This window comes from Loxodonta africana, chromosome 2 (genome assembly GCF_030014295.1).
Source record: "Loxodonta africana isolate mLoxAfr1 chromosome 2, mLoxAfr1.hap2, whole genome shotgun sequence".
In the NCBI taxonomy this organism is placed as follows: domain Eukaryota; kingdom Metazoa; phylum Chordata; class Mammalia; order Proboscidea; family Elephantidae; genus Loxodonta; species Loxodonta africana.
Window position 1 is genome coordinate 84,465,770 of NC_087343.1, and position 13,195 is coordinate 84,478,964.

The window sequence follows — 13,195 nt, forward strand, 5'->3', positions numbered from 1 at the left end:
AATATTGCATTGTATGTATGTACCGCATTTTGTTTATCCATTTATCTGTTGATGGACATTTGTGTTGTTTACACATTTTGGCTATTGTGAATAGTGCTGCAGAGTCTGAGACAGGGGTCCAATGGCAACTGAAGGGGCAGCCAAAGCCAGCTGTCTCTTTAGGGACATGCGAGCAGTCCAAGGAGACCACCTCTCTAAACACCTCTAGCAGTTAAAAATGACCACTCCTAGGCTCCCTTGATCTCTTGTCCAATGACTGTATGACATGTCATGTTTATTGAATACTTACTACATGCCAGGCACTGCTTCTAAGCAATTTGTGTAAGCTAAATAATTTAATCTTTGTAACTCCGTAAGGTGGGTTCTGTTATTATCCATGTTTTACAGGTGAGGAAGTTAAAGCACAGAAGGCTGACATTTTTTGTGATCCTTAAGAGCTCAGCTGCTAACCAAAAGGTCAGCAGGTCAAATCCACCAGCCACTCCTTGGAAACTCTATGGGGCAGTTCTGCTCTGTCCTGTAGGTTTGCTGTAAGTTAGAATTGACTCTATGGCAACAAGTTTTTGTCTTTGTTTTTTTAATACATTCAATGACAGATTTTCCCTTAACAGCCCTGACTCAAAGTTTCCATGAAATATTCACTGGACAGTGAGTTATATACTTAGAACAGAATTTTATTATGTACAGGTAGCAAAGAGGTAGGTACTTGGAAATAAGGCCAGATAAAGAGCAGATAGCTAAGAATTTTTAACTTTTTTTTCCCCTGTAAGTATGAAGAATTTACTGAGGCTTTTGAACAGGATAGTAGCATGATGGAAATTTTTAGTAAAGCTGGACTGGAAAGATAGTCAGGATGGGCTGAAGGTGCAGGTGGGTAGGAGGTAAACGTGACCATGTAGGAAGCTACTGGCAATAATCCAGGGATGAAGTGATAAATAGCTAAGTTAGAGTGGTGATGGTGGTAACAGAGAGAGGGTAGATGCAAGTGCCATTCTGAAGGTCCTGGTGACTAGCGAGTACACCTGAGTGAGTGGGTGAGCCACAGGGAGACCATACTGCAACCTTGATAAGGAAAGGTGGTGAATTGAGCTTTAGCTTCTTTGAGTTCTTGGGGTATCGATTCATTCCTGCCTGGGGTGTGTGATTGTATTTGGTATCTTGGCATCAATTCTTTATTTTTTGATTTGGATAGCAATTTGGTCTCTATATTTTAATCTCACATTAATCCATTAAAAATTTATTTACTTATTATTATTTACTATAGATTATCAGACCAGGATGAAGAGAGCAAGATCAAGCAGGAGTGTATCATTTCCGACCCCTCCTTTTCCATGGTGACAGTTCAACAGGAAGATAGTGGAATAACCTGGGAAACCAAGTCAAGTAGGTCTTCCACTCCCTGGGCCTCGGAAGAAAGTCAGACTTCTGGTGTATGTAGTCCAGAAGGGTCGACTGTGAATTCTCCTCCAGGGAGTGTTTCATTTATTGTGGATGAAGTTAAAAAGTCTCGGAAAAGAACACGTAAGTCAAAACATGGCTCACCATTATTGCATCGAAAAGGCAACAAAAAGAGACATTCTTTTGAATCCCAAGATGTTCCAGTAAACACAAAAGACAATCCTTTAATTTCAGAAAGCCAAGCACTAAAAACCAAGAAAAACAAGTCATCTGTTGGTATTTACGATAAAACAAGAAAAAAGAAAACTGCCTCAAATACACCTCCTATTACTGGAGCAATATACAAAGAATACAAACCATTAGTGTTAAGGCCAGTCTACATAGGAACAGTTGAATATAAAATTAAGATGTTTAATTCAGTTAAAGAAGAATTAATTCCTCTACAGTTTTATGGAACATTGCCAAAGGGTTATGTAATTAAAGAAATACATTATAGGAAAGGGAAAGATGCATCCATTAGTCTAGAGCCAGATTTAGGCAATCGTGATTCTAATACAGCTTCCAAAACAGGCAAATTAGTAACCCAAATCATAAAAGAGGATAAAGAAAACAAGTTTGCTCCACCCCGGATAGGTGCGCCCTCCAAAGGATCAAAATCCTTAACCTCATTGTTCAGTAATGACGATCAAAAGAAAATTCATATGAATTCACCCCTAAATGAAGCATCTGCAACCAAGCACACAGATTCATCTTATTCAGGTAATGACACAGCAGAACAAGAAATACAACTCAGCTCTCAGCAGTCAGTGCCACAACAGCCAGGTTATGAAGCAAAAACCCATGAAATAGCACCTCCCTCTCTTACACCCAATACATCTGCAACTGTGTTATTGGAAATAGCAAAGAAAGATTTTGAGCCTGATTCACAAGTAACTATAATTTCAGAGAATGATATATCAGTCTCACCATCTTTAGATGATGAGGTAAAGAAGGAAGAAGCGTTTTCTGCTGACCATTCCATTTCACTGGAGGCAGAGAAGGATTCTCTGGAGACAGCTTCTCCAGGTCTGGTAGAATCCATTCAGCAAGTTTTTGGCACAGAGAAAGAACAGCTGGACTTGACTTCACTAGAAAGGGCAGAACCAGTCTCGGGACAACTGACTTCTCTCCATCATGGTATGAAAGAAGATAAGGAAGAAAACATACTTGAGCGGCCCATTTCTCTTCCTGAACCTCTAGTATTAGGAGAACCAGAGAAAGGAGATAAAGAAACTTCCCTACCAATGGCTGCTACCCCTGAACCTAAAGATTCTAATTTTGTAGAAGAAGAGGTCATAGAACTTGATTACTCAGAAAGTCCATTAGTTTCTGAGGAACCCTTTCTACCACGTTTGGCCCCTGAAGTGGGACAGGAAGCAGAGGAGCCCATTCTACCATTAGTGACAACATCAACGCTTGAACAAGTAGTGTTCTCTAAAGAAGAAAGAGAAGAAAATGAGTCTGTTTCTACTGACTCTGCTTTTGCATCAGAGTATTCAGTCCCACAGGATTTGAACCATGAACTACAGAGGAAAGAAATTGAGTCAATTTTTCCACCCATTGTAAAAGGTATACCTGAACATGCAGTTTTGTCAGAAGGGGAAAATGAGGACTTCGAGCCTTCTTTCCCAGCTATGACCTCTGTGTCTGAACACTCTTTCACACCATCTACAACTGAGAAGACTTCTGAATGTGAGTCCCCACTGTTCTCAATAGCCACATCAGAACAAATGGTCCTTTCAGGAGAAGAGGCCTTAGAAAGTGAGTGTTACACACCAGATTCCATATCTGCTCCTGAATATTCAATTCCATCACATGCACCAAAAGAGTCACAGAAAAAAGCAATTGACCGTAAACCTACATTAAAATCAAAAGGTGTTTCTGAGCACCTGATTCTGTCAGAAGAAGAGATGGAAGACGCTGTATCATATTTCCCAGATGTGTCCTCTGTATCTGAACATTCTCTTCCACCGTACACAAGTGAGACTCTGGAATGCCAGTCACCACCACTTTCAACGGCTACATCAGAACATGTGGTCTTATCAGAAGAAGAGGACATAGGAAGTCAGAATGTCACATCAGATTCACCAATGACTTCCAAATATGCAGTTCCACCAAGTGAAACACAGGAATCTCAAAAGATAGTAATCAATGATATGTCCCAACTCAAATCAAAAGGTGTTTTTGAACACATGATTCTATCAGAAGAAGAGAAGGAAGACACTGGATCATATTTCCCAGGTGTGTCCTCTGTATCTGAACATTCTCTTCCACCGTACACAAGTGAGACTCCGGAAAGCCAGTCACCACCACTTTCAACGGCTACATCAGAACATGTGGTCTTATCAGAAGAAGAGGACATAGGAAGTCAGAATGTCACATCAGATTCACCAATGACTTCCAAATATGCAGTTCCACCAAGTGAAACACAGGAATCTCAAAAGATAGTAATCAATGATATGTCCCAACTCAAATCAAAAGGTGTTTTTGAATACATGATTCTATCAGAAGAAGAGAAGGAAGACACTGGATCATATTTCCCAGGTGTGTCCTCTGTATCTGAACATTCTCTTCCACCGTACACAAGTGAGACTCCGGAAAGCCAGTCACCACCACTTTCAACGGCTACATCAGAACATGTGGTCTTATCAGAAGAAGAGGACATAGGAAGTCAGAATGTCACGTCAGATTCAACAATGACTTCCAAATATGCAGTTCCACCAAGTGAAACACAGGAATCTCAAAAGAAAGTAATTGATGATATATCCCAATTGAAATCAAAAGGTGTTTTGGAACACATGATTCTGTCAGAAGAAGAGAAGGAAGACACTGGATCATATTTCCCAGATGTGTCCTCTGTATCTGAACATTCTCTTCCACCGTACACAAGTGAGACTCTGGAAATCCAATCACCACCACTTTCAACTGCAACATCAGAACATGTGGTCTTATCAGAAGAAGAGGACATAGGAAGTCAGAATGTCACATCAGATTCAACAATGACTTCCAAATATGCAGTTCCACCAAGTGAAACACAGGAATCTCAAAAGATAGTAGTCGATGATATGTCCCAACTCAAATCAAAAGGTGTTTCTGAACACATCATTCTATCAGAAGAAAAGAAGGAAGACACTGGATCATATTTCCCAGATGTGTCCTCTGTATCTGAACATTCTCTTCCACCTTACACGGGTGAGACTCTGGAATGCCAGTCACCACCCCTTTCAACTGCTACAGCGGAACATGTGGTCTTATCAGAAGAAGAGGACATAGGAAGTCAGAATGTCACATCAGATTCAACAATGACTTCCACATATGCAGTTCCACCAAATGAAATACAGGAATCTCAAAAGAACATAACTGATGATATATCCCAATTAAAATCAAAAGGTGTTTCTGAATACATGACTCCATCAGAAGAAGAGAAGAAAGACATTGGACCATATTTCCCAGATGTGTCCTCTGTATCTGAACATCCTCTTCTGCCTTACACAAGTAGGACTCCGGAACACCAGTCACCTTCAACTACTCCATCTGAGCACATGGTCCTATCAGAAGAGGAGACAGTAGAAATGGAGAGGTACACGCCCTCTCTCCCCTCTGCTTCTGAGTTTTCAGTATCATCACATGTAACACAGGAGTCACAGAAGGAAGAAATTGTCCAAAGATCTCCTTTAAATCTAAAAAGCGCCTCTTTACCCATGAATTTACCAGAAGAACAAGAAGACATTGGACCTTTTTCTCCAGATTCTGCATTTGCATCAGAATTCTCATTTTCACCCTATGCAATTCAGGAAGCAGAGAAGAGAGAATTTGAGTGTGATTCTCCAATATATTTAACATCACCATCTGATCGTACTATTTTGTCAGATGAAGACACTGAAGAAGCTGAGCTTTTTTCTCCAGACTCAGCATCACAAGTTTCGATCCCACCATATAGAGTCCCAGAAACAAAGGAGAGTGAATTAGAGCCTAATTCACTGTTAACTGCAGTGTCTGCTTCAGAATACTCTTGTTTTCCAGAAGCAGATGAGAAAGAAATTGAATCAACAGCTTCTACACCTGTACCTGAGCATCTCAGCTTGTCACAGAAACAGAAAGATGAACCTTCCCCTGTGATGTCTACACCTGAAGACTTGAGTCTACCACCTTTAATGAATAAAGCAGAGATGGCAGAAATTAAACCAGATGCTCAAACAACCTCAACATCTGTATCTGAATATCTTATTTTGGCACAGAAGCAGAAAACTCAAGCAACTTTGGTGCCTGAGTCTGAAGACTTGATTCTGCCATATTTAGCCAATGAATTAGAGCAGGGAGAAATTAAGATTAGTTCATCAGTAGCTACAACGCCTGCTTCTTTATCTGCTGAATCATCTATGGTAAAGGAAGAAGCCAAACCTGTTTTGCCTGCATCTCAGTATTCAGTATCACCAGATTTAGTCCATGTGATTAAGAAAGAACAGCAGCCCACAGGATCATTCACTGCAAAAGCTGCAAATGAACAGATGGCTATGTCAAAAGTCAGGAAGGAAGAAACTGTGCCTGATTCTCAAGCAGCTACAGCACATGTATCACAGGATCAAAAAATGGAGCCTCAGCTTCCAACTGTTCCAGAGCCTGGGATGAAATGTTCAGTTGTGCCAGACTTGGTAGATGAGCCAAAGGAGGCTGTCAAGCCCAGTTTAACTCCAACTGTGACATCTGAACTAGAACAGAGAATGTTGTCAAAGAATGTGCCTGAAGTAATAAAACCACAGTCACCTCTAAAGGAAACATTTTTATCTGGACCTGAGGCTTCAAAAGCAATGAAAACAGAAGTTAGACATGATTCTAAAATAACAGTTACACCCCAAGTTCCATATTCATCTTTATCAGGAGTGGAAAAGGAAGGTGAACATAGTCCACCTGTATCAGCACTTTCAGCTTTTCCAGAAGAAATAAAGAAAGAAATTGAACCCGGTTCTTCTACAACCATGACATCTGTAGCTAAGCATGATTCAAGTTTAATCAAATTAGCAAAAGAAGAAATCTCACCAGATTCACCACTTACCACCCCTGTGGAACATCCAGTCTTAACAAAAATAGAAAAGAGTGAATTAGGAATTGGCTTGCCACCACCTGTAACATCAATAGACAAACCTTCACTTCCCATAGAAGAAGAAACAATAGTAGTTGAAGGTGCTTCTTCTCCCACTGAAAATACTGCATCCAAATGTTGGTCAGAAGCAGAGAAGGAAATTAAATTTGATTCACCTCCAAGTGTATCCTCTATATCAGAGCACTCTACTTTTCCAAAGGTAGAAACTGAAGAAATTAAACCTGGGTTGTCAATAACCAAAACATCTTCATCAGTGCATTCAGATGGATCTAAGGAAGCAAAGGTAGAAAAAGAACAAGACCTTACATTTTCCGTACTCCTTAACTCTGAACATTTGATTTTATCACAGAGAAAGAACTCCGTGTCTTCCTCAGAGGTACCAGGACTTGAACTTTTGCTTTCACCCAAGCTAGACGGTGAGGTAAAGGAAAAAGAAACTGAACTTCCTTCATTACAAAATGTGTCACCTGCACCCCAACAGACAGTTCTAAAAGACAAAAGTGAGGAAATACCATGTTCTTCTCTCAAGTTGGAAAACTTAGTGCTAGAAGATTTAGTCCCAACATCTACTACAATGCCTGAAATTTCACAGATTTCATCATGCATTGAGGAGGAACCTCAGAATCAAGAAATTAAACCTTTCTCTCCTAAGGGTGTTAGTTTAGGGTCAAAAGAAGCACCTACCTCTCTAACTGAAGGAGAAAATCTAGAAAATCTTCAACCATATACTTTTTCTTTAAAAGGATTATCAGAGGAGTTGAACCATTCAACTGACTTAAAAAAAGAAGAAAAACAAGAAATAAGTCCATTACCACCGACAGAAAACGTGAAGTCACAAGTGATGGGAAATATTTTAACTGAACTAAATGAAGAAACCAGCCAATCAAACTCATTCCATGTACTCCAGAGTATAACAGAACCATCAAACATCCCCTTTGCTGACCTCCTTGTGGAACAAAAGAAGCCTGGAAAAGCACTTTATTCAGATAAATCTGTCAAATTGCCTGATGTAAGCAGCTCTTTTGCAGATAAACAAGATCTGGGCAGTAAACAACTTTCCTCTATGAAAGAAAGTTTGCCTTTAGAAGAATCAAAAGCATTTGGGACAGCTGAGTTGACAGATGTTAAAGAAACAAAAACAAAAGAGCCCCTTATTTATCCAAAGGATGAAAACTGGATGCTGGAAAAGCCAGGAAGAGATTTGGCCAGTCATCATGAAGAAAGAATACTGGGATCTGTGCAGCTGGATTCGTCTGGCAGCGATGGTCTGATGACAGGGCAGCTTAAGGCTGCTCTGTCAGATAAAGAGCATACATATGAAAGCAGAAAGCAGGTTCTGCCACATTCTCTGGAAAAACTTCGTTTATCATTACGAGAGCTCGGATCTACTCTAGAGAGCTCCAGTGATAATGTAGAGACACCATCAACTAAAACTTACTCTTTTGAAGAAATAAAGCTGACCCAAGAACCAAAATCTATAGTTTCAGCTGGAAACGTAGAGAGAAATGTAGCAGAGGGAGAGCAGATCCATTCTCTTGTGGGGAGTGAAAGTTTGACATTGGAGAAAGCAAGCACAGGATTTTCCAGGCCTAACAAAGAAGACATCCAGGAAGAAGTCAAATCGCTTTCTGAAAAAATCCTCCAGAAACCAGTTTCTGGCCCATCAGTGGAACAGATCAAGTCAGAAACAACTCCCTCTTCCACCAAAGAAGCCCATTTTCTAGCAGCTGATGCAGAATCTCCTCCAAGTAATGAAAAAGAAGCACAAATCACCACAACTCATTTACCTGGAGAGAAGCCATTAGAAAAATCAAAAATGGTTAACTCAAACGTTGTAGATGATGACACACCTACAGTGGAAATACCCACACAAAGAAAACCCATCTCCTTAATCCAAGCTAATGAGGAACCTAAGCCTCCAGAGTCACCTGAGGTGACACAAAGGCTTCCTGAGCAGCCAAAGACAGTTGAGCCAGCCCTCTCTGAAGGAAAGGGAAAGAAAGGAATTTCATCTTTGAAATCGTGGATGTCCAATTGGTTTTTTGGATCAAGCGTTTCCGATAACAAAGTTGCCAAAAAAGAAGATTTAGAAGCTCAGCCAAGTCAATCTGTAGAAAAAGCAGTGCCTGTGATAGAACCTAAAGATAACATTCTAGCTGTCCCTGCTGATTTTAGTGCAATTGAGAAACCTGTTGATTATCCATTACCAGAGGCAAAACTTATAGCTGCTGAAGAGTCTAAAGCTGCTTTAGTTAAACCTAGTGAAGGTCAAGACTTTAATGAAAAACCCACATTTTTACCAAATGTAGAAGATTTACAACAGCCAAATTCCAACACTGAGGCATCTAGTAAAGGTTATGGGAAGAAAGAAACCCTAGACTATCTAGAAGAAATGGACATAAACTCAGGAGTTATATCTGCTGATGGTGAGGAACATCTTGGAATTCAAACCTGTTCCCTCATGGATGAGAAATCAGTTGTGAGAGAAGCCAAACATGAGGTTCCTCTTCACGTCACTGATAGTAAAAGAGTCCAGAAGCCAGCAATCGCTCCTCCTTCTACATGGAAAATTTCTATTCTTAATGAAGAGTCAAGAAGTGATCAAAAAGAAGAACTACCCTTTTCATTTGTTGCAGTAGATAAGGTGCTACAACAGCCAAAATCTGCTTCATCCAACTTCACAAGTAAAAATGTCACGAAGGAATCAGAGAAGCCAGAGTCAATAATTTTGCCAGTGGAAGAATCAAAAGGCAGTTTAACTGATCTTGGTGAAGACAGACTAATGAAAGAAATGCCAAAGTCTACTTTCTTGAACATTTCTGAAGAGGAAATAAAACTCGGTTCTGTTAGCCCAACTAAGGAAAAAGATAACTTAGAAACCAGATCATATTCCTTGGCAGAAAAGAAGGTGCTGGCAGAAAAACAAACTCTGGCCCCAGTAGAGCTTAAAGATAATAATGAAATACAAAAGGCACAAGTCATACTTGAATCTAGACCTATTAAATTAGAAGAATCAAAAGCTGCTGCTATGCTACAAGTCTGTCGAAATGAAGACCACAAAGAAAGATCCAAAATTATTGTTGGTTCTGAGGAGGACAAAGGAAAAGAAAGAGAAAAGTGGTCACATGTACTTTCAGAAGAAAAAAAGCAGCAGGAAATCCTGCCTTCTTCTGTGAATGCAGCCCAGTCTATGCTTGAAGAGTCAGGTATCTCTTTAGGTGGTTCTTTGGATGAAACTCAACCATTTTCATTAGTTAAAACCACATCAATTATTGAAAAATCACAAACCATGCTCTCAGAGGCTCGTCCAGAAATCAGGGAAACAAAGGCAATAATAGAAACTCAGCCACATCCATTAGAAGAAAGGAAAATTTTGGTGGAAAAACCCAAGACTTTCATTCCAGTGGATCTTCCTTATCATGATGAAATAGATAACCAGTCTTTACCTAAGGAAAGCAATCTGGTATTGGAAAAGTCAGGCAGGGACATGGCAGGTCACAATGAAGAAAAGGGACAGTTCACATTGTCAGAGCTGTCAAAAGGTGGTTCAGCAGATGTCACAAAGGAAAGTATGAAGCAAGGATCTTCATTTAAAGAATCTGAAAGGACTATAGATATTCCTTTAGATGAAACAAAGAGCTTAGAAATACTGCCATATTTGTCGTCATCTGTAAAACAACAAACACTTGTTTCAGGAGCTTCTCCAGAAACATGTACAGCAAAGAAACAAGAAAGACCACAGTCAGAATTGACTCAAGATAGGCCTACAATCCATACTATTCAAACATCCAAAGATCATATACCTGATATGCCTAAACAATCTGTTTTTGTTTCAAAGCACCATTTGGAGGCTAAAGAAGATGTCCATGTAAATGAACCACATGTTTTAGAAAGCAGCAACTATACTCAATTTATAATGAATGCATCAGCAATCAACACTGATAAAACTGTTCTTACTAAAGAAATATTCAAGGAGCCTGAAGACACAAATGCAAAAGATGAATTTACAGCGACTAGTAAGCCAGCTGGACTTTCAGAAGATCAAAAGAGTGCCTTCAGTATCATTTCTGAAGGTTGTGAGATATTGAATATTCATGCTCCTGCATTTATTTCTTCAGTTGATCAGGAAGAAAGTGAACAAATGCAAGATAAGTTAGAATATTTGGAAGAGAAAGCCTCACTTAAAACCATACCACTTCATGACAATAGTGAGGAAATTACTTGCCATAAAACATTAAAGAGCAAGTTAGAAGATTCTGATGAAAAAGTTACATTATTGAAAGGAAATAAACAAAAGGAAACTCGTAAAACAAAAGAGGAAATATCCACAGATTCAGAAGATAGTGATTTAGCCTTTATCCAGCCCACAATTCCTAGTGAGGAGGATTATTTTGAAAAATACACTTTGATTGATTATAACATCTCCCCAGACCCAGAAAAACAGAAGGCACCACAGAAATCACATGATGAAGGGGAATTCTCAAAGGAAGTTTCAGGGGAAATTATCTCTTTCCCAGAAAGTTCAGAGGAAAGTGCCCTAGAACATGAATATGACTTGGTGGAATTGGATGAAAGTTTTTATGGACCAGAAAAGGATCACAGCAAATTATCTCACCCAGAAACCGAAAAGTCTTTGGTTATCCAAAAATCAGCTGACAGAGATGCTCCAAAGGGCTTAAATAGAGATGTGGACTCAAAGTCACCAGGGATGCCTTTATTTGATACAGAGGAAGGTGTTTTGTCACGAACTCAGATATTTCCTACCACTGCAAAACTTATTAATCCAGAACTTTTGGAGGAGACACCTGCACTTGCATTTTTATACAAAGACTTGTATGAAGAAGCAGTTGGAGAGAAAAAGGGGGAAGGGGAGACAGTTTCTGAAGGTGACAGTGTGAATTCTGAGGCATCATTTCCAAGCAGAAATTCTGACACCGATGATGGAACAGGAATATATTTTGAGAAGTACATACTCAAAGATGACATTCTCCATGACACATCTATAACTCAAAAGGACCAAGGCCAAGATCTGGAACAAAAACCAATTAGTAAGGATGATTCATACCAACCACTAGCTGCAGAAGGAGAAATTTGGGGGAGGTTTGGAACCATTTTGGGGGAGAGAAGTCTGGAAGAGGAACAGAAAGCTGTTTGCAGGGAAGAAGGATCAGTAGGCTATGTGGAGACACTTGACCATTTAGAGATGCAGAGGAAAGCTCCCATCACTGAGGAAGTCTTGGTGGTTACCCAGAAGATAAGCTATGCTGTTCCATTTGAAGACACCCATAATGTCCTAGAGAGAGTAGATGAAACTAGTGGTGTGAGTAATGAAGCAGGAAATACAACTCCAGAGGTCAATCTGAATGTCCCAGTACAAGTGTCCTTCCCAGAGGAAGAATTTGCATCTGGTGCAACTTATGTTCAAGAAACACTGCAAGAAGAACCTAAGATGGTCCCACCTGAGCCACATGAAGCTAGGCTCCGCAATAGCCCTGTTCAAGATGACTATGAGTTTGCTGAATCTCTGAATTACGAAGTGGTCACTGAAGACATTTTATCGGAAGGACTGTGTTCAGACACCACACCTGAAGATGTGTTATCTCAAGGAAAGGAATCCTTTGAACACATCAGTGAAAATGAACTTGTGAGGGATGTAGAGCAAAGTATGTCTGCTGAACGGAAAGACTTAGGCAGAGGGAGGACAGAAGAAGACCAATTATTGCCAGATTTAGGAACTGAGAAGGCACAAAAGGAACCGAAAAAGTCCCAGATTGACACATATTGTTACACTTGCAAAAGCCCAATTGCAGCAAGTGACAAGATATCTGGCAGTCACAAAGACCATGAGGTTTCATCGCTTGACACAGCTATAAGTGCTGTAAAGGTAAATATACTTTAAAGCATTTAAATAATTAATAATATGTATAGATTAAATTTGCTTTCACATGTTCTCAATTTTTAAAATGACCAATATTTGATACATTCATCTGTAGGCAGAATAGTTAGCCTGCAACCAAACTGAGAATATTTCCCCAGGCATCTAGTTCATATTAGTTTGACATTTATTGGGTGTACATTATGTGTCAGGCATTTTTCTAGGTCCTGGAATACCAAGATAAATAACACACGCTTATTGCTCAGCATTTCCTAAGTTGAAAGAATTGAAGAAAAAATTCAAGCCTTGAGTTGCATTATTGAAGGATTCTATGGGCAAAAAATTGAATGATGCAGGAAGCATCAAAAGAAGAAAGAAGTAATACACAGTCACTGTACCAAAAAGAATTGGTCAACGTACAACCATTTCAGGAATTTGATACTGAAGGAAGGAGTTCAAGCTGCACTGAAGGCATTGATGAAAACCAAGGCTTGAGGAAATGACAGAATACCAATTGAGATGTATCAACAAACAGATGCAATGCTGGAAGCACTCACTGGTCTATGCCAAGAAATTTGGAAGACATCTACGTGGCCAAATGACTGGAAGAGAACCATATACATGCCTATTCCAAAGAAAGGTGATCCAACAGAATTCAGAAATTATCAAACAATATCATTAATATCACATGCAAGTAAAATTTTGCTGAAGATCATTAAAAAATGGTTGCAGCAGTACATTGACAGGGAACTGCCAGAAGTTCAAGCTGGTTTCAGAAGAGG

The 13,195-nt window shown here is 39.6% G+C and overlaps 1 protein-coding gene across 2 annotated transcripts in view; it reads left to right on the top strand.

Annotated features, from left to right (window-relative positions):
• Positions 1-13,195, top strand: part of CMYA5 (cardiomyopathy associated 5) — a 137,192-nt gene that overhangs the window by 63,039 nt on the left and 60,958 nt on the right. For both annotated transcript variants that reach the window (XR_002785141.2, XM_023545584.2), the window contains exon 2: positions 1,265-12,422. Coding sequence is in view for 1 of the 2 variants with exons in the window: in XM_023545584.2 (XP_023401352.2) it covers positions 1,265-12,422 (11,158 nt within the window). In the remaining variant the exon portion in view is untranslated. The remainder of the gene's footprint in view (positions 1-1,264; positions 12,423-13,195) is intronic.